General features: G+C 47.3%; 1 protein-coding gene across 17 annotated transcripts; it reads right to left on the bottom strand.

Annotated features, from left to right (window-relative positions):
- Positions 1 to 1,710: 1,710 nt before the first annotated feature.
- On the bottom strand, positions 1,711 to 25,762 carry Kyat1 (kynurenine aminotransferase 1). 17 transcript variants are annotated; one of them, XM_055599786.1, is made up of 16 exons: positions 22,524 to 24,060; positions 21,864 to 22,114; positions 21,115 to 21,217; positions 19,073 to 20,452; positions 10,922 to 10,980; positions 7,773 to 7,920; positions 4,812 to 4,961; positions 4,648 to 4,734; positions 4,302 to 4,430; positions 3,787 to 3,907; positions 3,404 to 3,480; positions 3,221 to 3,310; positions 2,939 to 3,125; positions 2,774 to 2,853; positions 2,247 to 2,333; positions 1,711 to 2,165 (listed from the first exon to the last, which is right to left on the bottom strand). In XM_055599786.1, the coding sequence occupies exons 4-16, from the start codon at positions 19,145 to 19,147 to the stop codon at positions 2,100 to 2,102; spliced, it is 1,356 nt and encodes a 451-aa protein (XP_055455761.1). In that variant the 5' UTR covers positions 19,148 to 20,452; positions 21,115 to 21,217; positions 21,864 to 22,114; positions 22,524 to 24,060; the 3' UTR covers positions 1,711 to 2,099. The 17 variants fall into 17 exon arrangements, with proteins under 17 accessions (XP_055455761.1, XP_055455752.1, XP_055455750.1 ...); XM_055599777.1 differs by lacking the exons at positions 19,073 to 20,452; positions 21,115 to 21,217; positions 22,524 to 24,060 and adding exons at positions 13,776 to 13,981; positions 25,581 to 25,762; XM_055599775.1 differs by lacking the exons at positions 19,073 to 20,452; positions 21,115 to 21,217 and adding an exon at positions 13,776 to 13,981 and having other exon boundaries at positions 22,524 to 24,061.
- Positions 25,763 to 25,782: the final 20 nt, after the last annotated feature.

Here is a 25,782-nt window from a genome sequence, read left to right as displayed (position 1 = left end):
TTTCTATTGTGATTAAACGTGTGTGTCACCACTGTTGGGCTGGGGCTCATGGTTGCTGCCTAGGCTGGAAGTCACCAAGAAGCTCTTACAGGGTTAAAGGCATATATGTAACATCCAGCTTATAATATCTGTGCTGGGATCTGAACTCTGGTCCTCCTGATTGTGTAGTCATCTTTTTAATTGAGACGAAGTCTCAGGTATCAGAGTTGGCCTTGAACTCACAAGGTACCAGAGCCAGGCCTTGAATTTCTGATCCTCCTGACTCTACCTCAGGAGTAAACTAATGGCTGTATGCCATCAGGTTCGGCCTTTGTTAAGGTACTTTGAATTAAGAATTCTAGCTGGAGCCAGGCACGGTGTTGCACACCTGTAATCCCAGCACTCAGAGAGGCAGAGGCAGATGGATCTCTGTGAGTATGAAGCCACCCTGGTCTACAAAGTGAGTCTGGGACATTCATGGCTACACAGGGAGACCCTGTCTCAAAAAACCCCATGCAAGAGTTTATCGTCCTGCCATGTGGTGCAGCAAGGAGCTTTAGCCTGACCTCTTGAGGTTGAGTCTTATTTACAATCCTCCCTCCACATCAGGAGCAGTACTGTGCAGGAGAGAAGCATACCTTACCTTGTTTTCTGATACCAAGTACTGATGGCTCAGGTTTATAATCCTAATACTCAGGAGACAGACAGGAAATTGCCATGAGTTTGAAGTTAACATTGGCTACAGTGTGTCACTGACCTCCCCTGGAAACCTCCAAATAGAAAAAATATCACTGGCCTTGTGATTGGGCTGAAAATCCAGTCCTACCCCATTCCCTGAGGACAGAAGTGGGGGAGGGGTGGGCTTGAAACTCTGCCAATAATCCCAGGTCCAAAAGCGCTTTTAGGATTAACAAAAATTACTCTGATCTCTCACAAAACTTAATGTTTTAGGAATTCTGTCCTGGGGTAGGCAGTTTTTTAAAGGTCTTCTACCTTACGGCCTATCGTTTGTTTCTCTAGTGTCAAGAAAAGACATGAATGTGACTCCTTGGTTTGCTCTACATGTGAATCTGGCTCCTAGCATAGCCTTCTGTAGGGATTTGGGGCTAAGTGGCTTTAAAGGAACACATAAGTGGGTATCAAATCCCACTTCTAAGCCAGGTGTGGCGCATGCTGTAATGTCAGTACTCTAGAAACAGGCAGAAGGATCACAAGTTTGAGGAAGCTTGGTCTACACATTGAGTTCCAGCCCTGTCCAAAACCCCTGCCCAAATCAAACCTCACTTCCACTTTTGCGGCAGGATGGCCAAGCATACTCTGGCCTGGAGGCTACTCTAACTCTGCCCTCCCCACACTTCTCAGCAGGCTGTTGGAGTTGCACATAAGTGTGGAACAGTAAGGCTTATCGCAGATGCACCTCCTACTTCTGTGCACATACTAGGCTGTTCCTGAACTGTGACGATGTTTCTAAAGACCCATTCCTGTCCACACACACAAAAACCCTAACCCAGCCTGCAGCTTGCATCCTCTGAAGGTGAGGAACGTAGCAGACAGCTTGGGTTTGAATCTGGGTTCCATGAACAAGCCCTGTGACTTTAGATGAGTTCCAAGTTTCCAGTTCTCTCTGTCTCACTCCATAAGGAAGGTTGTAGGATTTCAGGTGTTCTGGGGTCCCTTCTAACTATTCCAAGCCCTCTCCAGCAGGCAGTCCAAAGGAAGGGAAAAACTGCCTTTAGGGTTCCAATAACTTAAAACTTTATTAGGAACAAAAGCAATCAAATCAGAAGCAACACCCGAGGTCACAGGAGAAGAGTTAGTTAGCGAAGCTAATGAGCCTCAACAGGGCTAAGATAGGGAGGCCTGGGGTTGGGCTGTTATCTATCCTTTATTGTTCCAGGCGGTGGGGCCACAACAACTCACAGATGAGTAGCGTAAGGCCCAGAACAGGACCCCAACACAAGACAGCTGTGCAGACACTATGGGAAAAGATTGCTGAAACCCCCAAATAAATGCCCTCTTTCCTGGAAACATGCCCAGTCATACAGCTGGGCCCTCCATCGCCATCCCTATGATGAGGCACAGCTGAGGCCTCCATGTGTGAGGCAGGGCTGAAGGTGGCCTCAGGGCTGGGGCTCTCCTTTCCACTTCTGCAGCCTCCCATCCATGGCCTGGAGTGTGGCCTCATCCTGCAAGACACACAATGAGCCTTCTCTTGCCCTCCTCAGTGGCTAACCAGGCCCATCGAGGTTCTCCCAGCCTTCTCTTACCTTCACAAAACAAAATCGGACGTAGTGGTCAAATTCCTTCTGATGAGGTTGACTGAAGAAGATGGAGGCAGGGATGGCCACCAGGCCCTGGGGAGGAAGAAGCCCTAAGACATCAACTCAAGGGACAGAGAGGAAGGGCTCAGTGTGTCCCCTTCATCTGCTGTGATGGTCAGGAGAGAAGCCCCAGGGCATCACACTAGCTTCCTTCCAGGGAGCAGAGAGAGAGAGAGAGAGAGAGAGAAGGGACTGTGCAGCATGCCGGGGTAGAGTTGGGGAAGAACTAAATTTGAACCTCAGAGCTCTGAGCAGGAGCAGGAGCGGAAATGAGCTATAGTCTCACTGTATAGGAGAGAAGGCCAGGCTCTCCTGGAGTCAGCATGGCTTCTCTGTGTAGGTGAGAAAGGAGCTTCACAGTCAGCCTTGTATCACGAGTCATGGAAAAGGTTTGGCTGGTGTTCTTGACACTCTTGAACAGCACACAGCCTGTGCGACTATAGCTACTGGCCCTGGCAAGAGGCCCAGCCTACCTTGTTTTTGATCATCCACTTGACAAAGCGTCTGTCATAGGGCTCATCCACAGCTCCAGGCAGGTCAGGCATCTTGCTCTCTGGGGCAACAGAAGAGGTCATACTGAGTCCCAGCCAACTTTGATACCTCCTCAAATCTTGAGTGACATGGCTAGTCCCACTCACTGAAGTCTGAGATGTCTACAATGAGGAAGTAGCCGCCCTGGGGGATTAAGGGCTTGAGGCCCACAGACTGCAGGCTACGGATCATGTGGTCTCGGTTTAACTGCATGGCCTGTGGGAGCTGCAAAAAGTAGCTGCTGGGTTGTCCGAAGTGTTGCTGCTCCCGCTCAAAGCACTGGGCTACTGCGGCCTGGACAGGACAGATGGACAGACAGGTCAGTTATAACCTGTCTGTGGGCTTTCTCTGTCGCCTTTCTGGACCATAGAGCACCCTGCCCTCCTCACCTGGGCCTGGGTGGGGCAGTGGAAGATAGAGTTCTGGTGCACAGTCCGCAGGTGCTTCATGATGTGATCTGGACCCATAACCCAGCCCACCTAGACCAGGACACAGTCAGTGGGGTCCTCAGAGCCAGAGGAGGCTTTTCTCAATCCTCCCACTGCTGTCACCTGCCAAGTGGTCACACTTACCTTCCAGCCCGTAGCACTGAAGGTTTTGCCTGCACTTCCGATGGTCAGGGTCCGTCCCCACATGTCAGGGAGGCTGGCTGCCGGAAGCCAACAAGAGCAAATGCTAAAGTGGACAAGGTAGAGGGAGGGGACCCAGGGGCAAGCACAGCCTCTTAACTGAGGACTGGTATCCACCTAGCTGCTGACAGGACCCATTCCTTTTCCTGCTCCTGACGGGAAGTAGATGCTACTGCACTCCTTAGACCTCAGGGAGGGAAAGTCCCTGCCCATGGTCACAACAGTGCACAGTTCCACAGCCCTGGGTCCTGAGGCCTAGGCTTCTCTGAGCTTGGGCTCAAGCCCTACTCAGGTGTCCAGGGGAAGCTGTGGCAGGCCCGGCTCACCGATGCTGACGTGCTGGTGCCCATCATAGACCAGCCACTGGTAGACCTCATCAGAGATGCACAGGACATCATGCTGCTGGCACAGATCAGCCACCAGCTCCAGCTCCATCTTAGAGAACACCTGTTGGAGCCAAGGTCACAGCTGTGTACTGGGACTATCTCCAAGTGCAGAGCCTGTTCAAAGTACAAGACCATTCTAGGTCTTAGGCCTTCTCTGGATATCTCTTTGCAATATTGGAATGCAATATTGGTCAGTATTGCATCTAGCTCTGTAATACTGACCCTGTGGGACTGGCTATCTCTGGATCCCACTGTAAAGTCACTCTTCCAAAGCTCCCTGGGAGTGAGGCACTTAGCCCATGTTCCTAAGCCTTCACACCTCTGGGAGGGTTGGTTCTCACAGTTCAAGGCATTCAGCCCTCCCACTTCACACAGGTACCAGGCTGGAGAGAGCTCATGCTCCAGATCACGAGAGAAACTCAGCTTGCCAAGGTCTCTGAATGGGCCCCTGGTACCTTTCCCAAAGGGTTGTTAGGTGTGTTGAGGACCAGGGCCTTGGTGCGAGGTGTGAATTTGCTGGCCAGTTCTGTGGGGTCCAGTTGCCAGTCATTGCTGGATTCTAGTTGTCCCTTAGGAGCAGGGCTCTACAAGAGGAGGTGCGAGGGGCAGCAGCATTTACTTTCCTGACAGCAACTCATCTCCTTATGCATCTCTTCCCATCTCTCCCTCAGTGCTGGACTCCACCTCCATCCTCCCAGTTCAGGGGACTCCCTTCCCTTGTCCCTTGTCCCATATCCCAGGATCTAGCCCAACTCATTCCCTCGGTCCCTCAACCCACCCTTACCACCCAGCATCCCTTACCTGCCTGAGGGGCACAAACACAGGGTGACCTCCAGCCATCAGTGTCATGGGTTCATAACAATCAAAAGCAGGTTCTATGATGATGACCTGGTTCAAGGGTCAGATTTGCTAGAGTCAGCACTGAGCTAAGACTCATCCCACCCTAGTCAGGCTTCACCTCTCACCTCATCTCCTTCATCCACCAGGGCCTGAAAGGCTGAGAACAAGGCCCCGTAGGCACCCACTGTCACCAGCACATTCTTGAGTGGGTCCAACTCTTGTCCCAGCAGCTTGCCAAAGAAACTTGCCAGGATCTTTGTCAGTGGTGGGTAGCCCTACCAAGACAGACAGGTCAGGTACCCAGGATTGGCCTAGACTCCTCCAGCTCAGCTGCCCTGGCCATCTAGCACTTTCTAGCAAAGTCAACTTTTTTGGGCTGGATTCCAATTCAGAGCTGGGATGTGGGGAGAGCCTGATGTTGACATGGCAACAAAAACGTCACACGTCCCTGTGCATTTAAAGTGGACGTGTGTGCTCACCTGACCTCTCGAAGCCCTGCAACCAAAAGATGCATTAAAAATGGAACCCCAGAGGAAAAAACTACCTTGCCCAATGTTATAGAGAATGAGGTGCAGGAATGTATTTTTCTTTTTTTTTCTTTTTTAAAGATTTATTATTATTTATACAGTACTCTGCCTGCCTGCATGCGTACACAGAAGAGGGCACCAGATCTCATTATAGATGGTTATGTGGTTGTTGGGAATTGAACTCAGGACCTTTGGAAGAGCAGACAGTGCTCTTAGCTGCTGAGCCATTTCTCTCAGCCCCCCCCCTTTTGTTTTGCAAGACAGGGTGTCTCTGTGTAGCTCTGGTTGTCCTGGACTTGCTTTGCTGGGCAGTCTGGCCTCAAACTCACAGAGATCCGCCTGCCTCTGCCTCCCAAGTGCTGGGATGAATGGTGTGCACCGCCACATCTAACTTTCAAGTCATTAATTTTACATGCAAGTTTATCTTAAAGGATGTAGAGATGGCTCAGTGGTGAAGAGCACATGTTGCTCTGTCAGAGGACCTAGGTTCAGTTTCCAGCACACACATAAGGCAGCTCACAACCACCTGTAACTCCAGTTTCAGGGGGTCTGCCACCGCTGGTCTTCTGTGGTATCTGCACTTATGTGTACATACTCACATACAGACACACATAAAATAAATAGCTGGACAACGGTGGTGCATGCCTTTAATCCCAGCACTCAGAAAGTAGAGGCAGGCAGATCTTTGTGAGTTCAAGCCAGCCTAGTTTCCAGAGTGAGTTCCAGGACAGCCAGAGGTACATAGAGAAACCCTGTCTTGAAAACAAACAAATAAATTTACTTCATTCCAGCACACATCAGTGCCTGGATGTTCCAAAGGGAAGAGTCAGGACCCTGGGCTCCAGGCTGACAGCAGCCCACTAGCGTGGATTGGGTTATTAAACATGACACATCAGGTGGCAGAAGAGAGCAAACAGTTATTTAAACATGTGAGGGAAATGCAGAGAAAAACTGACTCCAGGGTACAAAACTCCACCTAAGAAATTTAGACCGTAACTCCTACATCTAAGACTCAGGGAACATCCCAGAAGAGTGGGTGGAAAGACCATAGGAGCCCGGGACCAGGATATATGCTGAGAGAGAGTGTCCTCTATACACTATCCAAGGGAAGCCACGCCCATGGAATTTCAACAAATCCTGCACAATGACAAGACCAGTAGACATGCCAACACGGACATGGGAAATCTGTGCCCAGCTGAATAAACAGACAATCAGTGGCTCTGAGAGAGGGAGAATCAGTCTTCTCCACCCTGATAGGTTATCTAATCTCAAGTGGTCAACTCTAAACACTAATATTAAATGGATTCATCAGGTTGTATATCCTTATACATATCTAACTATAATAATAAAGAGATCATGAATTTGAGAGGGAGTGCTGGCACAGAAGGAGTTGGAAGACTGGGAGGGAAGAGTGGAAATGTCACTATAATACTGATGTATGAAATTCTTTGTTTTGTTTTTTTTTTAAGATTTATTTATTATTCATACAGCATTCTGCCTGATGTTTGCCTTTGCACCAGAAGAGGGCACCAGATCTCACTATAGATGGTTGTGAGCCACTATCTGGTTGTTTGGAATTGAACTCAGGACCTTTGGAAGAACAGTCAGAGTTCTTAACCTCTGAGCCATCTCTCCAGCCCCCTGTATGAAATTCTTAAAAAAAGAAGTGAAGGGGGCTGGAGAGATGGCTCAGAGGTTAAGAACATTGGCTGCTCTTCCAAAGGTCTTGAGTTCAATTCCCAGGAACCACATGGTGGCTCAATAACCATCTTTAGTGTGATCTGGTGCCCTCTTCTGTCCTGCAGGCAGAGCACTGTATAAATAATAAATAAATAAATAAATCTTAAAAAAAAAAAAAAAGAGGTGGGGAGCTGCATTGCAGCTCAACGGGAGAATAAGCACTTGGCATCCACAAGGCCCTGTGTTAGGGATTTAAAAAAAAAAAAAAAAAAGGACTGAGGCTGTGGCTGGAAGGATGTCCAGGATACTTTCTTTAGTGACAATCAGGTTACATTATATTACATACAGAATGAGTCCATTCGAGTTAAAAAATAGTAAGCATTGCAAAGGAGCAGAAGATTAGAACAGATTGCTAGAGTTAGTTTGAGGCCAAGCAGAGCAAAAAGTCAGAAGCTGAGAGAAGTCAGATTTATTCAGTCAGCTAGGAGAGGAGTTTGAGCCAAAGCAGCTGAGTTGAATCAGCCAACTGATTCAACTCTGATTCTGGTTCTTTCTGAACCAGAAAGGGTAACCTTATTTAGCAGTACATCCCAGAGGCTGAAAACATTCTAGGCCTAGATTAGATTTCATGGATGCTAGAGGTCTAGGTTAGCAGAGAGATGACAATTGCTTCAGGTGAATAAAAGTTACTTTTACAACCAGCTTCTCTGGAAGCTCCCCTTCCACTACATGTGCCACTTCCTGCTTCCTCGAAGTCTGGGGCAGATGTTTTGGTGGTGAAGGTCCCTGACCTGCCTCTTGCACTGGAAATCTGAGGTGCAGGACATAGGACTCTCAGTTACTGAAGGATGCTGAACTCAGGAGAGGCGGGAGACTCACAAATGCCATGGTGTACTGGTTGAGCATGAAGTCCCCACTGGTGGCCTGCTGAAAAGCTTGCACAGCAAAGTCCGGAGGTGAGAAGTCAGGGAAGCCCTGGCCCAAGTTCACAGCATCATACTCACTTGACAGTTTGATAAACTCCACCCTGGCAACAAACAGAAAATCAGGCACTGAGAGGTTACCCGTTCCTCCCAGGGATACATCTGCTTGTTTGCAGGTCAGGGTGAACATGTATGAGAGACAGGTAGCATACCTCTACCCTACATGTGTGGGTCCCCTATTTTAAGGTAGCCAGGCCCTGAACCAATTCTATGGCTCAGCCCAGGAGACTTCAAACTTTGGCCATGCCCCACAGTAAGAAACATGTGTATCTAAAACCATGTAGTTGGCAAGCAGGCGACTGGGGTGTCACATGCTACAGCCTGTCCTTTACCCTGTCATTTCTTCCCTGCTGCACTGGAGGGAAAGCCCGGCAAAGCTCCCCAAGCCACGCCCTGGCTGCCCTTATGCTTCAGAGACACCTGCTGAATGGGGTGCGGTGATGTATTACTTGGAGACCCCAGCATAGCGTGAAACACTTGCCTCACATCACCACCTGGTGGCCTGTGTGACCGAGTGCCACTGTGAGACTATGGAGCTGAGTGCCAGGCAGTGCCAGCCTATTCCTTTCTAACTTGGCAATGGCCTTCATAATAAGCTTGGGGGTGAGCAGAAGACATTCTCTGAGTCCTGTGTGTTGCCTGGTGAATTACATGACCCCAGGTGGAGGCTGTGGAGTCAGGATGTGTGTATGTTTAGGTGTGGGTACAGGAGTGCACTGAGTCAGAGGACAACCTTGGGTGTCATTCCTCCAGGACATTCCACCTTTTTGGTCAAGGCAAGGTGTCTCACTGGCCCAGAATTCCGTGTAAAGTGCCGGCCAGGGAGTTTCCAGGGACTCACCTCTCCCTACACCCCCCAGTGCCGGGGTCACAGGGAATACCTGTACAGTCAGCTGATCCAAACTCAGGCTCTTCAGCTTAGGAGGTCATCACTTCTCTCTGAGGAGGCCATCCTTCAGCCCCCAAACTAATAGCCAAATAGTCACCAGCACAGACTGTAATATGTGTCTGAGACTGGGTCTGTGGACAGTGCTGTGGATCTAAGTTCTGACAGAATGGGGCATGGCAAGACCATGGAAAGAACACATCAGGCGCACTGCTAAGCGGATCTAAGGGGTTTCTGTTGGAAAATCAGCTACAGCACTGCTTGGCGTGGCTCCCACTAATGTGTGTGTGGTGTGTGTGTGTGTGTGTGTGTGTGTGTGTGTGTGTGTGTGTTATATCACTATTTTGTGTGTGAATCCCAAAGATGAGAGGGCAGTGGCTCTGACTTTTCCTGTGGCATTGCAGGGCAAGACTTCACTTTAACTATAGCTGTGTGCCTACCCATCCACTTAAAAGATTCATAGTCTAGTGTGACCCCAGAGGACAGCCAGACTTGGCAGGGGACCCAGGCATGGCTCCCTAGTTCCCAGCCACAGAACATCTGAGGAACTTTGTAAAATACAAATGCTACCCATAAGGAAGTCTGAAAGGAAGATGGCCCCTGCTGGGTGGTGGTAGCACGGGTCTTTAATCTTAGCACTCCAGAGGCAGAAGTAGTTGGATCCCAGAGTTTGAGGCCTGCCTGGTCTACAGAGTGTGTTCTAGTACAGCCAGGGCCACCCAGGAGCCCTGGGTCCACTCCCCAGCACTGAGGGGGAAACACTGGCCTTTATCATACTTCCTTCTTCTTTTCCACTGTCATGTGTATGTGTGGGCATACACATGTGTGTGCAGGTAGAGTACTAAGGTTGACGGCATCATTCTCCATTGTTCTTCCACCTTATTCAATGATACAGGGTCTCAGTCAAATCCGGAGCTTGCCGGCAAAGTGGCTAGTCTAGCCACTTTGCTCTGGGGATCCCTCGTCTGTCTTTCAAGGCTGGAATTACAGATAGTGAGCCACAATTACCAGGCATTTACATGGGTTCTGGGGATCTGAACCCTGGTCTTCATGTGTTCATGGCAAGCACCTAACCACTGAGTTATCTCTCCAGCCTCTATCATATTTCTTAGCTTATCTCATCCAAAGCACCTATGAAATAAAATGAAGACTGACCCTTAGCATTTGTGGAGAAATGGGTTTCAGACCTCCTCCACCCAGGATATTCAAACTGGCAAAAGATCAAATCTCTTACTGTAACATTTGCATATGCATATGACCTAAGTGTATGATCGTTTTCATATGATCTAAGCCCTTTTCTCTTTCTCCCCCATGCTGGGCCTGAAGCCCAGAGCCTTGCACAAGCCAAACAGGCCCTGGTGCACTGAGGTACATCTCAGCCCTTCCCACACACCTCATCTCTAGGTTACGCACTCTCAGTCACTGTATGTGCCGTGTAAATAGCTGTTATACTGTATTGCTCAGTGACAGGGCAAGAAAAACTGTCTTTCTGTTCAGTAAGGGTGTACATTTTCCTCTTCTCAGTGTGTGCACGTGTGTACAGCATGTGTAAGTACATGTGTGTGTAAGTGATCTATGACTCTCTTTACTCCCTTGAGATAAGGTCTCACTGAACCTGGAGCTAGGGTGCTGAAGAGCAAGCCCCAGCAGTCTTCCTGTTTCTGTTCCCCAGAGCACTGGGCCTACAAAGAGGCATGGCTGGGCCCACCTTTTTGAAAATGTGTACTAGGATCTGAACCCAAGAACTCTAACAGATGCAACATGTATTCATACCTGTCAAACTATCTCTCCAGGTACAAGGATGAGTTTTTTTAAAAAATGTTTTTGGTTTTGAATCCCCAGATGTGTGGAAGCCATAGGTATGGAGTGGAGGATCAGTTATCATCTGTGTAGGTCATGATCTGCTGCCTGATTTGTAGCTGTTGCTAGTCTACAGGGCCCTTCAGGGAGCTAAAACCATCTCCATTTTGTACCAGTGTCTCCTGTCCAGCCAAGCAGGGGATGCTGAGATTTGAGGCTTATCCACTACCTTGTGCCTTGCCTCTCCTCTGCTGTAACTGTCATCTACCCATCCCGGTTACACTGAGTTACTACAAATGAAGGATGGTCCCCCCATGGGAGAAGGGACACCCAGAGACCTTCTCAACCCATCAGCTCACCAGGGGTTGTGATCGATCCCGTCCAGCCTTCGAGCCTGCAGCTGTTTGGCCATGGTGAGCTGGATACAGAGAAGGGAAGATCAGTGTGAAAATCTCCTGGTGTGGTATGTGAGCAACCCCAGGTTGTCAGTGACTTTAAGATCACAGCCCCGCCCTCTGCTTTGCTGAAATGGGTGGAGACCCAGGCTCAGGTAGCCAGGCTAGCTGGAACCTGCTCTCTAAGACTACTCGTACTGACTTCTTGTAGGGCTCCATCACCCTTCCAGGCTCTACCACCCACCCGAGGGAGGCTGTGAAGATGGAGCCCACCAGTCCTGACTCCGTGTGTCCTGAGATAGAGCCCTGATGACCAGGTTACAGGTGACCCCAGAAAGGCTGAGGAAGAGGAATGTGAGGAGGGGGGGGGAATGATGGTACCAGGAACAGTGGTCACTTGTATTGGCAAAGGTCTTCCTAGGCTTGTTCATACACTTAGGATGATCTGGCTGGGTTCCTTGTACAGATGAGAGCTTGGAGTGGGCATAGGAGGTAGTGTGTTCAAGGTCACACAACAAACATACAGGGACTCAGGACTGCTTACTCCAGGCCAAGTTTGAACTCTGGTGAAGGGTTTGCTCAGTTAGGCCCAGGAGAGAGCAGCGGTAGACTCCCATGTTTGGACACTACCTGCTGTGGCTAGCAGAAAACCATGACTGTCAAGACCTGCTAAGTCCCCATAACAGTCACTGGAGGTGATATGCACACAAGACATGAGGACACAAGGCACACAGAGGCTCAGAGGAGCCTGCCCATCCTGTGACAACAATCTTGGCACCAGACACCATCCAGAGAAGCCTTGGGCCATGTGTGATGTATGAGGTTCCTCAGCAGTCTCAGACTTCTAGGGATGGGAACACTTGGGGCCTGGCACACAGCATCTTTGGCAGCTTTGTGCCCTGCACTTTCACTGAATCCTGGATAGTGTCAAGAGCTAGAACTCATTGTAGACCAGCAAGCTCAAATAGGTGGTCCTGAGACTACCTCAGTATAACCAAAATGTGAGGCATGATTTTCTTTGGTATGTTGGTTAGCAAATATTTTAGTTTTTCTTCTTTATAATTATTGTTTTTATCTATCTATCTATCTATCTATCTATCTATCTATCTATCTAATTTACTTATATTGGTATAATGGTGTCAGGTTGCTGGGAACTAATTACAACAGTTGTGAGCTGCCATGTGGGTGCTGAGAATTGAACCTGGGTCCTCTGGAGTGCTCTTAATTGTGGGTCATCTCTCCAGCCCCTATATTTTTTAATTAATCAATTAATTAACAGGGTTTCTCTGTGTTGTTTGGTTGTCCTAGAACTAGCTCTGTAGACCAGGTTGTCCTCAAGCTCACACATATCCACCTATCTCTGCTTCCCAAGTGCTGGGATTAAAGGCATGCACTACCAGCACTACCACTGGTTACAAGTACTTTTTTTTTTCAGTACCCTAGGGCTGGGACTGTAGCCCAGTGGGCTGAGTGCCTGCATCCTGTGAGCCCTGAGTTCGGTCCCCAGCACTACATAACCAGGCATGACAGCACATACCTGTCTCCTCAGCATTTAAGAAATAGGAGGGTCAGGGGGTCATGCACAGCTACGTAATGAGTTTGGGGCCAGCCCATACTACCTGACACCATGTCTTTAAAAATAAGAAATAAAGATGCCCATATATATGTATATGTGCATATATATGTCTATATATGCATGCATGCACATTATGATTGCACAAGAGTAGTGGTGAAGCTGTAGGAAAGGGGCCGCCCAGTTGCTCAGAGACTCTTTCTCTCTTTTTGCTTTTCTTCTGAGTTTTGTTTGGTTCTCTGTTTGATGTGCACAGACATCACATTATTTGACTGGATTTGAGATTTTCTAAAGTTATAATTTACTTATTTTGGGGGTATACACATTACAGCATGTGTGGAGGTCAGAGGACAACTTGTAGGAATTGACTGTTAGTTCCCACTATGTGAGTCCCAGGCACCTAACTTACATCATCAGGATTGCTGGCAGGTACCTTCAGCTGATGAGCCATCTGTCAGCCCTGGGTGTTTTATTTCTAGCTCTTTTTGGCTTTTGATTGATTCTGACAAGTGCATACTTCACACTTCATCATTTCTGAATTTGAGCCTGTCTCTAACCTACAGCTTCATTGGCATTTCCCAAATTCATCTCCACAGCAGCAGAACCTCTTCCTGTTGACAACAGCATGACACCATGTACCTTGAATGATTATTCAACTGGGTATAGCAGAGAGAGGGAGAGAAAGGGAAGAAGGGAAGGAGGGAGAGACAATATGAATGAATGAATGAATGAATGAATGAATGAATGAATGAGGCCTGACAGTGGGAGTGTTGAAGGACAGAGCTGAGGTGGGGAGGGTACAGGGCACAAAATGAGTGAACAGAAGTGAGTGGAGTTGAATGGCTTTGAGAAGGAGAGAGAAAACTGGAATTCCACAATTTTGGGCTACTCAAGAGAGTGGCCTTTGCAATGGCAGTCAGTTTGGATAAATCAGGGAATGGTGCTGTTCTTGAGCTGTGCATAACACAAACAGCCAACCAAGATGAATCGTACACCCACTGTGTACCATGAGCTGGGTGAGGCACTGGGATAATGGGTGGGCAGACAAGAGCTGACAAACCAAGTATCCATGCAGAGTTAAGTTCCAGATGAGAGAAGCAGGACCAAGAGAGGTGACAAGACAGCTATAACCTGAAAAGGCTTCTGGAAGAGCAGGCTCTTGCACAGCTTTAAAGGCAAGGCCAAGCCAGATCCCAGGAACCCCGAGGGCCATGAATGTGGTAGAGTGCTATGCAGAACACTTACAGACTGGTGCAAACACCGAGTGAGTGAGGCTCCAGCCTTCCTTCCCCAGAGTGGACACGCCAGGTGCACTGAGATGGCTGCTGTACTCCTCAACATGCCTCCCAGATCCACAGGCACTGTAGACTTCCCCTCCAGGGGCAGAGAAGGGCAGGCAGCCTAGGCTAGAATATGGCTCCAAGCCAGGGACTTGAGTCCCACAAACAGTTCTAACAACAACAACAACATAGAATCACTGAGCACCAGGCCAGTGCTTTACTGCCTGAGTCTTCCCCTTAATCATCTCAATCACATAGTGGTACTTTACAATTCAAATTGCCTCCAAGGGTAAAGTGACCCTAATGAAGGTCATTGGCAGAGGCTAACAACACAGAGAGCACCAACCCATACTCATGTTCCAATTCTGGAAACACACACGCAGCATTTCTGCTAGCACAGTGAGTCTAACCTGGGTCCCTCCATTGGATTGCTACACACGGGACTGAAGAACCTGGTGAACAACACCACAGATCTACATCGCACAAACTCAAACTGACAGAAACTACAGGGATAAACGTAAATAAAAGAAAAAGGTGGGGGAGTAGCTATGTGGTGTTGCATGTCTATAACCCTAGCACTTGAGGCAGAGGCAGGAGGATCACTACTAACTTCTAGTCCAGCCTGAGCTGCAGAGTAAGACCTATCTCAAACAAAACAAACAAAAACCAAATAAAAGTAAAAAACCAAAGCAAAAAAACAACACCACAACATAAAACCCAACAGACAGCTCTGAAAAGGTTGATACACACTACACAGTTTCAAAGTTCGCTACAGAGCAGAGCTGAAGGTCCAAAAAATAAAATAATAAAAGGGAACTGGCTGAAGGACAGGCATGCAGGGCACTGCAAAGGAACCAACAATTTCCAAACCAACTATCATGCTCATAGGTGATTATTCCTAGAGAGGCCAAGACAATTCTTTGGGAAAGAACATATTATTTAACAAATGCTGCTGGATGAACTGAACATTAACACTAGCCTGAAATGATAACAAAGTTCATCCTCAGGCAAAAGGTGTGTACTCAGTCTGTTAATGAACTACAATATCAGGAGACTGAGGGCCCACAAGCAACTGGCCTATATTCTGAGCATTGGAGAAATGAAAAGCAGAATTTCATTTTTTTTCCCTTTCTTTTCTTTTCTTCCTTCTTTCCTTCCTTCCTTCCTTCCTTCCTTCCTTCCTTCCTTTCTTTCTTTCTTTCTTTCTTTCTTTCTTTCTTTCTTTCTTTCTTTCTTTCTTCCTTTTTGTTTTGTTTGCTTTGGTTTTTCAAGACAGGGTTTCTCTGTGTAGCCTTGGCTGTCCTGGACTCATTTTGTAGAACAAGCTAGTCTCGAACTCAGTGATCCACCTGCCTCTGCCTCCCAAGCGCTGGGATTAAAGGTGTGCGCCACCATGTCTGTCCTAAAAGGGTAAAGTCTTAAAAGGCAAAAAATTGAGCCAGGTATGGTGGTGCATGTTCATAATCCCAGCACTTGGGGAAATAGAGGCAGTGGGATTGCCACAAGTTTGAGTCCATCTTGATCTACATAGCAAGTTTCAGGCCAACCAGTAATAGCAAAATTATGACATCCACCCACACCCATACACTCACCATCACTCTACAAACTGGCATAATTCTGATTGGTAAATGAATGGATTAGTCAGAACTTTACTGGCAATTATTGAGGCTGTTGCATGGATAGGCTTCAGAATTTGTAATCCCTGTGGTTTGGTCCAGGTCATTAAATGTGTGTGGGCTCTCGTTCCTCAAAAGCTCCCAGGCTCTACTTGAGGGAGCTGAACCAAAGAATAACCATTTCTGAGATCTCTCTGTACTATACCTGTACAGAAAAGAATGCATTTGGAGTGAATATGGTGTTGCATGCCTGTAGTCCTGACACCTGAGACTAGGGCAAGAAGCTTGAAAGTTGAGGCCAGCCTCAAAGTTAAAAAAAATCACTACCTCACATCACATATCAAAAAATGAACTCAGGATTGTTTATTCTGGGGCTCTTCTCATGGTGTCCCTGACCCTTCTGGCTTCTCCAATCCTTCCGCCCCTTCTTCCACAGTATTCACTGTGATCCACCTAAGCTCAGTTTCTGTATCTGTTTCCATCAGTTGCTGGATGGAGCCTTTCTAGTGGTGATTATAGAAGGCTCCTGTCTACAAGTATAGCAGAATATCATTAGGAATCACTTCTTTACTTTTTGGGTTTCGGAAGGGGAGACTGAACTGACAATCAGGGAGTCTGTATGGTTCTAATCTAGGTCCTCTACATATATGCTATAGTTGTGTAGCATGCTGTTTTTGTGGGACTCCTAACAGAGGGATCAAGGTTGTTTCTGATGCTTTGGGGACCCTTGTCCTCCTACTGGGTTGCTTCATCCAGCCTTAATATGAGGAAGGTGCAAATGTTATTACAACTTGATATGACATGTTTGGTTGTTATCACTGGGAAGCCTGCCATTTTCTGAAGGAAGAGAGTGGAGGAGGGAGAAGGGGAGGGAAGAAACTGGGAGAAGAAAAAGGGGAAACTGGTCAGGATGTAATATATGAGAGAATAAACTAATAAAAAAAAATGAACTCAGTATCTCATAGGACTAAATGTATGAGCTAAAGTAGCAAAAACTTGAGCCAGGCATGTGTGCACACTAAAACCCGAGCCAGGCATGGGTGCATACCAGTAATCCTCAGGAGGATGAAGCAGGAACATTGAAAGCTTGTTTATTAAGCCTGTATTTTGTCTGTATATAAGCCTGGTAGCACGTGCATACAGTGCCCTAAGAGGTCAGAAGGGGTGCCCTTTATCTGCTGTAACTGGAGTTACAGATGGTTGTGAGCTCCTAGCTAAGTGCTGGAAACCTAACCCCTATCTTCTGAAAGTTTTGATAGTACTCTTAACCACTGAGCCATTTCTCCATCCCTGATTGCAAATTTGAAGTCAGCTTGGGCTATGTAGTAAGATCCTGCCAAGTATAGTTGGGTATAGTACAGGTCTATAGTCCTGCATTCAGGATGCAGACACAAGAGGCTCTGAGTTTGAGGCTAGATTGGCCTACACACTAACTTTCAAGGTAGCCTTTGGCTATACAAGAGGACATTGTGGGTTTTTGTTTTTTGTTTTGTTTTGTTTGAGACAGGGTTTCTCTGTGTAGCCTTGGCTGTCCTGGACTCACTTTCTGGACATGGCTGACCTCGAAGTTACAGAGATCCATCTGCCTCTGCCTCCCAGAGTGCTGGGATTATGGGCATGTGCCATTGCGCCTGGCTTGACAATGTGTCTATTTACTACAGTTGCCTCATGCTGTTTTTGGCCACTGTCTGGGTACAGCAGAAGAAAAACAGTTGTGAAGTTAGACAAGGCTGCTTCTCTACCGTATAAGAATCCAAACCCACACATACTTCATTACGCCTACCCTGAGGCTCATGGCCTGCCAGAGCCCTCCAGGCATGTTCACCATCCCGTGTGTTTGTTAGCTACTCCCCAGTATATATTTGTTCCTCTATAGTGAGACCTGACCTTTCTCTAAGGGCCAAGATAAAGATTTTAGAGTATACATATGGTTTCTTTCTTTTCTTTCCTTCCCCCTTCCCTCTTTTTTTTCTGCCACACACAAACTTAAAAAACAAAACAAAACAGGATCTGACTATTGTAGTCCAGGATGGCCTCAAACTTGTGATCTCTGAATGCTGAAGTCACAGGTGTATACCAACACACCCAGTTAAGTATTTCATTTTTATGACTTCCAGACTTACCTGTGATCTGGCAATTTACTTGAAGAACTGAAAAGTGATATCCAAGCAAGATCTGTCATGAGCCTTTTTTCTTAAAGCAGTGTTATTATTTCTATGCAGTGCTGGGGACTGAATATTATGAGTTCATGTCATGTAAGCATGAGCTCTACCATTGAGCTACACCTCTGACCTAGAGCAGCATCATTCATTAGTTAAAATGGAGAAAAGGGGGCTAGAGAGATGCCTCAGTGATTAAAAGCACTTGTTGCTCTAGCAGAGGACCTCGGTTCAGTTCCTAGCACCCATATGGTGGCTCACAACCATCTGTATTCCCAGTACTGGGAACACTACACCCTCTCCTGGCCTCTACACACACACTGCATGCAGGAAAACACATAAAATAAATACCTTTTTAAGCACATGTAGAAAATAATCCCCAAATGTTTGTGAATGGTTGAATAAACTAGAGTATAGTCATACAGTGAAATTTATTCTTACATGCTATTATTTACAGAAACATACGTTGTCAGTAAAAGACACCAGTCACACAAGGCCACATACTGCAGGACTCCTCCCACAGGATGACTATAGCACCCAACCAGTGCAGAGGTGGCTACTCAGCAGGAGATGTAGAGAGGGAACAGGAAGTGATTATTTGGTTTGTTTGAGGGATTTTTTAAAAATATAATTAAAAGGCTCTTACTTTCCATACAACTTATAGATACATAACACTTTAAAAAAAAAGGTGATTAGGGCTAGGCATAGTGTCACATGTCTGTAGCATGTACTTTGGTAGGCAGGAGGATCATGAGGTTTTATTTTTAATTATGTTATTTATTTATTTTAAAAAATCACTTATTTATTATTTATGCACTGTTCTACCTGCATGTGTACATACACACCAGAAGGGGGTACCAGATCTCACTCTAGATGGTTGCGACCCACCATTTTGTTGCTGGGAATTGAACTCAGGACCTTTGGAAGAGCAGTCAGTGCTCTTAACCTTTAAGCCATCTTTCCAGCCCAAGTATGTTATTTACTTATTATCTGTGTTGGTATGTGTGTGTGCATGTTACCACCGCTCATATGTGGAAGAGTCAGTTTTCTCCTTCCATCATGTAGGTTCTGAGGGTAAAACTCAGGTCAGCCAAGTTGGTGGCAGATGTTGTTGCCTGCTTAGCCATCTTGGCAGCCCCAGAGTCACAGTCATTTTAACAGAACCCAAACTACCTACGTAATAAGACCTTGTCTTAAAAAAAAAAAAAAAGTGTAAAGGCTGGGCCTGCAGCTCAGCAGTTGGCGCTCTTGACTAGCAAGGCCCAGGCCTGGGCTCTGTCCAAGCAGCAACACATGAATAAATAAATCTCTAGGCCTCTCCAGCTTAAGAATAGCTTTCCTACTGGTGTCAGTCAGTGTGCACTTGGGAAGTTTCTCTCACTGCAAATGAAATTTTCCAACAAGGACACCTACAGTGTTCCTGTTCCCAAGGCCAGCTATTTAGTCTCATGCAAATGTGCTGTCCCATGTCCAAGGCCCTTGCTTACCCGTACTTGAGTCTCTGCTTGCTCTTCTGATAATCTACTTTGTGAGAGGCTACATGGCTCATCTGATTTCTTCATTTAGTGACAGTAAGCTTCGCTGCCTGTCCCTGAACAAATACAGTGACTAATCAGACCCTGACACAGGAGGCGGGGGCATGTTACGACTGGTTGCCCATCAGATGCAACCTGTTGTTCCACGAGATCTGTGGGGGAGGAGCTGACTACAAAGTTCATGTTATGCAGCTATTGGTGATGAACTTTATAGTCACTGACATTTGAACTGTGTTAAGAACCAGGGTTATTTAATTAAATCTTATCGGAATAGTGCTGTGAGACTGCTTATTATGAATGAATGGTTATGCTGAAGAGTGTTTGGAGAGACACTACTGAATTATAAACACTGGATCTTCTGGGTTGGGTTTGGGAACTTATAGTCTTGTATATTCTTTGATTTGTGAGTGTGTGTTCAGTGTGCATGTATGTTCATGTGTGCACAGTAACAGGTGTGGCTGTTGTGTGCAGGCCAGAGGTTAGCCTAGGGTATCATTCCTCAGGAGCACCTTGTCTCCAGCTCCCCAGGAGGCACTACAGGTGTGCCAGGTTTTTCTTTCACGAGCGCTGGGAATTGAACTCAGGCCTTCATGCAGCAAGCACTTAACAACTGAGCTCTCTTGCAAGTCTCCTGATTTTTTAGGAAAAAAAAAAAGACCATAGTGCTGGAGATACGGTTTGTCAGTAAAGCACTTGTCTGGCATGAGCAGATCTGGGTTCGGTTTTTAGCAAGGTTTCGAACTCCACAAAGACTTGAAGTAGATGAGTGTTAGCCTGAGGCTTAAGATAGTGAGGTGCAAACGAGGAATAATGTCACAGGCCTAAGTGACTTCTGGTCATAAGTGGATCGTGGTGACAGTGGTACAAGTCTGAACGTTTACCCAAAATCATGAAGAATTGATGGACTGTAAAATCCACAGGGCGGGTGCAGTGGAAAGGGTTGGCTGCAGTGGTGCTGGGAGCCCGGAGGGCAGCTCCGAGGTTACGAGTACACGCTGCTCTTTCAGAGAACCAAGATTTGGTTTCTAGCACCCATGTCAAATGGCCTACAAGCACCTGTAACTCCAGCGCCAGGGGATCTGACATCCTTATCTGGCTTCTAAGCACAAACCTAAACACGTGCACACACACACACACACACACACACACACATGTGCACACATGCACACACACACACACACACACACACAGTTAAAAAATGAGCCAGACAGTGGTGGTGGAAACCTTTAATCCCAGCAATTGGGAAGCAGAGGCGGGTAGATCTCTGAGTTCAAGGCTAGCCTGGTCTACAGAGCAAGTTCCAGGATACCCAGGACTACAAAGTAAGACCATCTGAAAACAAAACAAAATAAGTAAAATAAGGGGCTGGAAAGATGTCTCAGCAATTCAGAGCACTGACTGCTCTTGCAGAGGACCTGGGGTTGGTTCCTAGAAGCCATATGAAGGCTCACACGTACCTTCTGTAACTCTAGCTCCTGGGGACAGGAGTCTCATCTGGTGTCTGTGGACAGCAGATGTCCATGTACATGGTGCACAGACACTGAGCTGTCTAATTATATGTTAACTTGACACAAGCTAGAGTCACTGGAGAAGAGGGAGCATCAACTGAGAAAATGGCTCAATTTGATCAGACTATAGGCAGGCCTGTAGGGTGTTTTCTTTTTTGTTTCTTTCAAGACACAGTTACTCCGTGTATCCTGGGCTGTCCTGGAACTTGCTTTGTAGACCAGGCTGGCCTCAGACTCACAGAGATCCACCTGCCTCTGCCTCCTGAGTGCTGGGATTAAAGACATGAAAACCAACCCTCCACCCTCATCCCTGGAAGTGGGTGTTCTCTTAATTAGTGATTGATGTGAGAGAACCTAGCCCATTGTGGGTAGAACCAGTCCTGGGCAGGTGGCCCTGGGTGGTATAAAAGAGCAGCCCGAACAAGCCAAGGAAAACAAGCTAGTAAGCAGCACTCCTCCACGGCCTATGCATGCGTCAGCTCCTACCTTCAGGTTCCTGCCCTGTTTGAGTTCCTGTCCTGACCTCCTCCAATGATGAATGGCAAAACCCTTCCTCCCCAACTTGCTTTTTGGCCATGATGTTTCATCGCTGCAATAAAAACCCTAATAAGACAGGCATACATGCAGGTGAAGCACTCATACACACAAGCTAAAAATAAATAAGTAAGTAAGTAAGTAAGTAAGTAAGTAAGTAAGTAAATAAATAAATAAATAAAGCCAGCCAGGCATGGTGGTGCACACCTCTAATCCCAGCACTTGGGAAGCAAAGCAGGCAGATCTCTGTAGTTCAAAGTCAACTTGGTCTATACAGCAAGTTCCAGGCTGGTCAGAGCTACACAGAAATATCCTATCTTAAACAACTCACCAGAGAAGCGTTACCATGTGGACAATGCAGGTGCTTGGGTACACTAAGGAGACCATCCCACTAGGGCAGGGATCAGAGGGGCACCTCCCTGAGTCTAGACAGTTAGCTTCACCAGCATGCTTATGGATGACACTTGGACACCTGGAACGCTCCAGTAACTTGGTGCTGATGTCAGCTGTGTCCTGACTGCTAACCCCCATTATATATTCTTGTCTAGTAGGCTGTGTTGACTCTAGATAAAATGCAGCACCATCTCAGCCTGACCTTGGGAGTTGGCTGAGTCCTGACTCTGCAGCCACCATGTTCCCCTTTCTTTAGGACATACAGAGAATAAATAACAAAATAAACAAAACAAAATCCAAAGCCCTACCTTTTGCCTGGCAGTGGTGGTATGAACCTTTAATCCCAGCACTCAGGAGGCACATGGCAGGTGGACCTCTGAGTTTGAAGCCAGTCTGGTCTACAGAGTGAGTTCCAGGACAGCCAGGACTACACAGAGAAACCCTGTCTCAAAAAACCAAACCAAACAAACATACAAACAAATAATAAAGTTGTGGGCTGGAGAGACATCTCAGTCCGTAGTTACTCTTCCAAAGGACTCAGGTTTGACTCCCAGCAGTCCTAGGGATGAACAGACATATATTCAGGCAAAATAAACACACACACACACACACACAGAGCACCAGATATGGTAGTCTATGAGTTTTAATCCCAGCAATCAACAGGCAGAGCTCTGTAAGTTTGAGGCCAGTTTGACATACATAGTGAGTTTCAGGTCAGCCAGGACTACACAGTTGAGGCCTTGTCTTAAAAAATAAAATAAAGTAAAACAAATGAATAAATTATAAAAATAAAATAATTGCCCCAATACTTGTCCCTCTGGCCTGTTGTCTGGTAAGGAGCAGGACTACAGCTGCAGAGAAGTTGTTGCCCTTACTTTACTCCAGAGTAAAAACCAAACCAAACCAAAGCAAACAAACCCACTCATCCCAGAATGCCTGAGGTAGGGTTCACAACACTCTCTGCTCACCTTTTCCTAGAATCCCAACTCTTTCCTCAGATGCTTGCCCTAGGAGCAGATGCCCCATCTTCTACAGCTTCCCAGACCACAAGAAGCTTGGGCTCCCCGGGAACTACATGCCTGTTCAGCTGCACCCTGCAGTATAGGCACGGTGACCAGGGCTCTTCAGCCTCCCTGTATTACCTAAGTCACTTAGGAAGACTGGGACCTTCTCCATGGGGACACGGTGTTCAAGGCAACATAGTTTGTCACATGCAGTGCACTCTGATCCCTTAGAGAATGTTTGCACTTCCCCTGCTCAGCTCAGACTGCCAGGACATGGCCACTCACTGAGACAACACTAAGCATGGTGCCCATGGAAAATGGAGGCAGGAGAAGCAACATCATGCTTGGTTAAGACTTGTCCCATTCCATGACAAGGAGAAAAAAAAAATGAAGCTTGGTCTTAGGTGAGGTAACCCCAGCTCCACTAGTGCACTAGCTATAGAACATGGGCCACCAGGGCACAGCCTGCAGGCTCAGTTTACCCATTTGTAGAGTGGCAGAGAATCAGTGCAGCATGTGCAAGAGCCTGGCCTTGATCCCTAGAGGCACATATAAACCAACCAACCCAACAGTCCAACCCGGGTCATGCCATGCTCCTTGTATGAATGCAGTAACCTGCAGTTAACAAGAAACCAATTACCACAGAAACCCACAGCTTTCCACAACAGCCTATTACCCAGGGCTGGGGAGATGGCCCAGTGGTTAGGAGCCGTACTGCTTTTACAGAAGACCTAAATTTGATTCCCAGCACACCAGCTGGCTCACAAGGAACTCCAGCCCTTCAGGGGTATTTAATGCCTCCAGACTGCATGAGTACATAAATACACACACACACAATCACACATTATTAAAAATAAAACTCTTTTTTTTTGACACAAGACCTCCCCTGCAAAAGTCTCTTGTTCAATAATGAGTCCATCCCTGCTTTCTTAAACAGTAAAAGAGATCACATAATATAAATATTCCCTGAGAGAAATTATAGCCTAACAGCTAAGCAACAAAGGATAGAGACGCAGGCCCCTTGACCTTGGAATAGGCTGAGCACAAAGAAGTGACTTTGCAGCTCTTCCTGAAGGTTCCCAGCCCACGGGGGTTGGTGGCAGGCCCAGGTGTGACAAACAGCTTGCTACTTGTTCCTTTTGTAAGGGTGCAGATCCACAAGTGAAATCTCTCCCTGGGCAGATTTACATAACAGGTAGGTAGGGGCCCCAGCAGAAGCCTCAGAGACCAGCCTGATAAACTTCTAGGCAGAGAAGCTGAGGGTTGTAGTAGGGAAAGGACTTACCCAAAGTCTGAGTCCCAGCAGAGGAAAGGAAGTCCCTACCTCTGAGCCTCAGTTCAAGCTTCCTTACCCTTGTTAAGAAGGTAGGAACCTTTCAGGAGCTGTGTCCTCTGGGAGTATGTGGGGACCAATATCTGCTGGGACAGGCCTTTCCTCCTAAGCTGAAGTGATTTGGCCTGCTGACCACAGAGGCAGGGTCAGGCCCTTTCTTAATAGCAAGGTGTTCCTGTTCCTTTGCAATTTGAGAACTCAGGTGGTAAAAACAAGCAAGACAAGAACCTCTTGCTGTGACACGTGACACCTTTATTGGCGTCACCAGGACTGCTGCTCTGAGGACAGACTGCAAAGTCCCTGCGGGTGGGCAGGGTAAAGACCATGTCACTGCTATTAACCCTCTTGTAGTCTCCTGTTGTCCCCATCTGGATTAGTTAGCCTGGAGGTCTCCAGTCTGCACATGTTCTCACGAGGTGCACTTATGACCTGCAGGCAAGGCTGGGCTGGCATCCTATACACTTCTCTGTCACAGATGAAAGAATTCCCCTCTGACTCCACCCAGCCTGGTTCCTTGGCCTATGCAAAGGTTTTCAACACAGAGGCTGACATTTGAGTTGTTGGCTGCTCTCTCACAGTCATAAGGTGGGAACAGTACCTATCCTGTTCGCTATGAGACCCTCATAGTAGTTCGACTACACAGTAGGTCCAAAAATTAATGCTGATGCTTCCAGGAAGGGCTTGGTGACCTCAAAGCCTCCTGTGGGTGAGAGGGGAGTGAGGACCTGTGGAATCCTTTTCCAAACTCTGTGCTTCAGCCACCCACTGATAAATAAAACTGATGTATATAAAAAGGTGAAAACAGCTGGGCTTGGGGAGGCAGAGGCAGGTGAATTTCTGTATGGCCAGCCTGGTGAAAGTATGGGGCCAGGTCTACCGACTCCAGGTTGAAAAAGAACACAGCCTTGGGGCTTCATCCTGGGCTGTCACTGTTTCCTTCTGTTCACCTCTCCCTCAGCTACCCTTTCTGTCAGTCCCATTTTTTCCTACAATTCATGCTGCATGTCTGTGCTATGCCTGGTGGAACATGAGTTTTGCACATCTGACCAAAGCAGGTAGGCATTGGCTCAGAAGATAATCTCATCCTTTACTTCTGAAGAATCAATTCGCTGCACACAGTAGTTACATTTCTCGCCTTGTCAGGTTCCCAGGACCTCTGTTGTTCCTTGTGCCAGTCAAGCATTTAATGTGTGCATATTAGCAGAAAGCTGGCGTGCACGCGAACTCGGTAGCAGGGTGAAGGCTACTTTCTCTGTCCCGTTTTTGTTTTTGTTTTTCAACCTCAGTTATGCTGGAAGTTGTCCCACATTAGTATTTTAACCCAATTGCCATGACTACTGTCAGCCCGGGAACCAACAGAATCCAGAAGAACCCACAGAGTCTATTCGCGCTAGCACTGCCGGGAATTCTCCGTGAGCACAGTCTTCATCTTCTTGGCCAGGACTACCTTGGGAGAGTGGATGTGAGTGCAGAGAGAGCTAGCCTTACTGGTCCCATGGCTGAGTGCAGAGATGCCAAAACCGCGCGCACAAGTTTTTCTCAGGGGACAGATCCTTCTTTCAGCGAAGCTACCTATCACAAAAACAGCAGCACATGCCTCAAGAGCTAAGCACTCGGAAACCTACTGAGAACCAGGCGGCTTCAACACACGATTTCGGTGAAACCTCGCACTGTAACCAGCTACTGACCTGCTTCAGCGAACAACTGCACTACTTCGTCCAAAAGCCAGCGACCCCAAATGTATCGCCAAGGTTGTACACGTCTCTGCTCCTTTAAAGGGGCCGAGCCCCAAACGGGCCACTTCCGCCCAGAAGCAACATGGCGAAGAGCCCTGTCACAAGCAGTGCATAACTCTACATTCTCCTCAAAAACATGGCGACATCCGAGGGG

Source organism: Psammomys obesus, unplaced genomic scaffold (genome assembly GCF_907164565.1).
Source record: "Psammomys obesus unplaced genomic scaffold, mPsaObe1.curated_primary_1811, whole genome shotgun sequence".
NCBI classification, from domain to species: domain Eukaryota; kingdom Metazoa; phylum Chordata; class Mammalia; order Rodentia; family Muridae; genus Psammomys; species Psammomys obesus.
Note: the sequence above shows the minus strand (reverse complement) of the source record. Positions and strands in the feature narration are given on the sequence as shown.

What these genes read in the sequence shown, in the direction of transcription:
- Kyat1 (XM_055599777.1), bottom strand. Translation starts at nt 13,871, where the DNA reads ATGTTGAGGAGTACAGCAGCCATCTCAGTGCACCTGGCGTGTCCACTC. An exon ending in GGGATCGATCACAACCCCTG is followed by an intron (nt 7,921 to 10,921) that starts GTGAGCTGATGG and finishes GTTTGTTGCCAG; the next exon opens with GGTGGAGTTTATCAAACTGT. An exon ending in TGTTTGTGCCCCTCAGGCAG is followed by an intron (nt 4,431 to 4,647) that starts GTAAGGGATGCT and finishes CTCCTCTTGTAG; the next exon opens with AGCCCTGCTCCTAAGGGACA.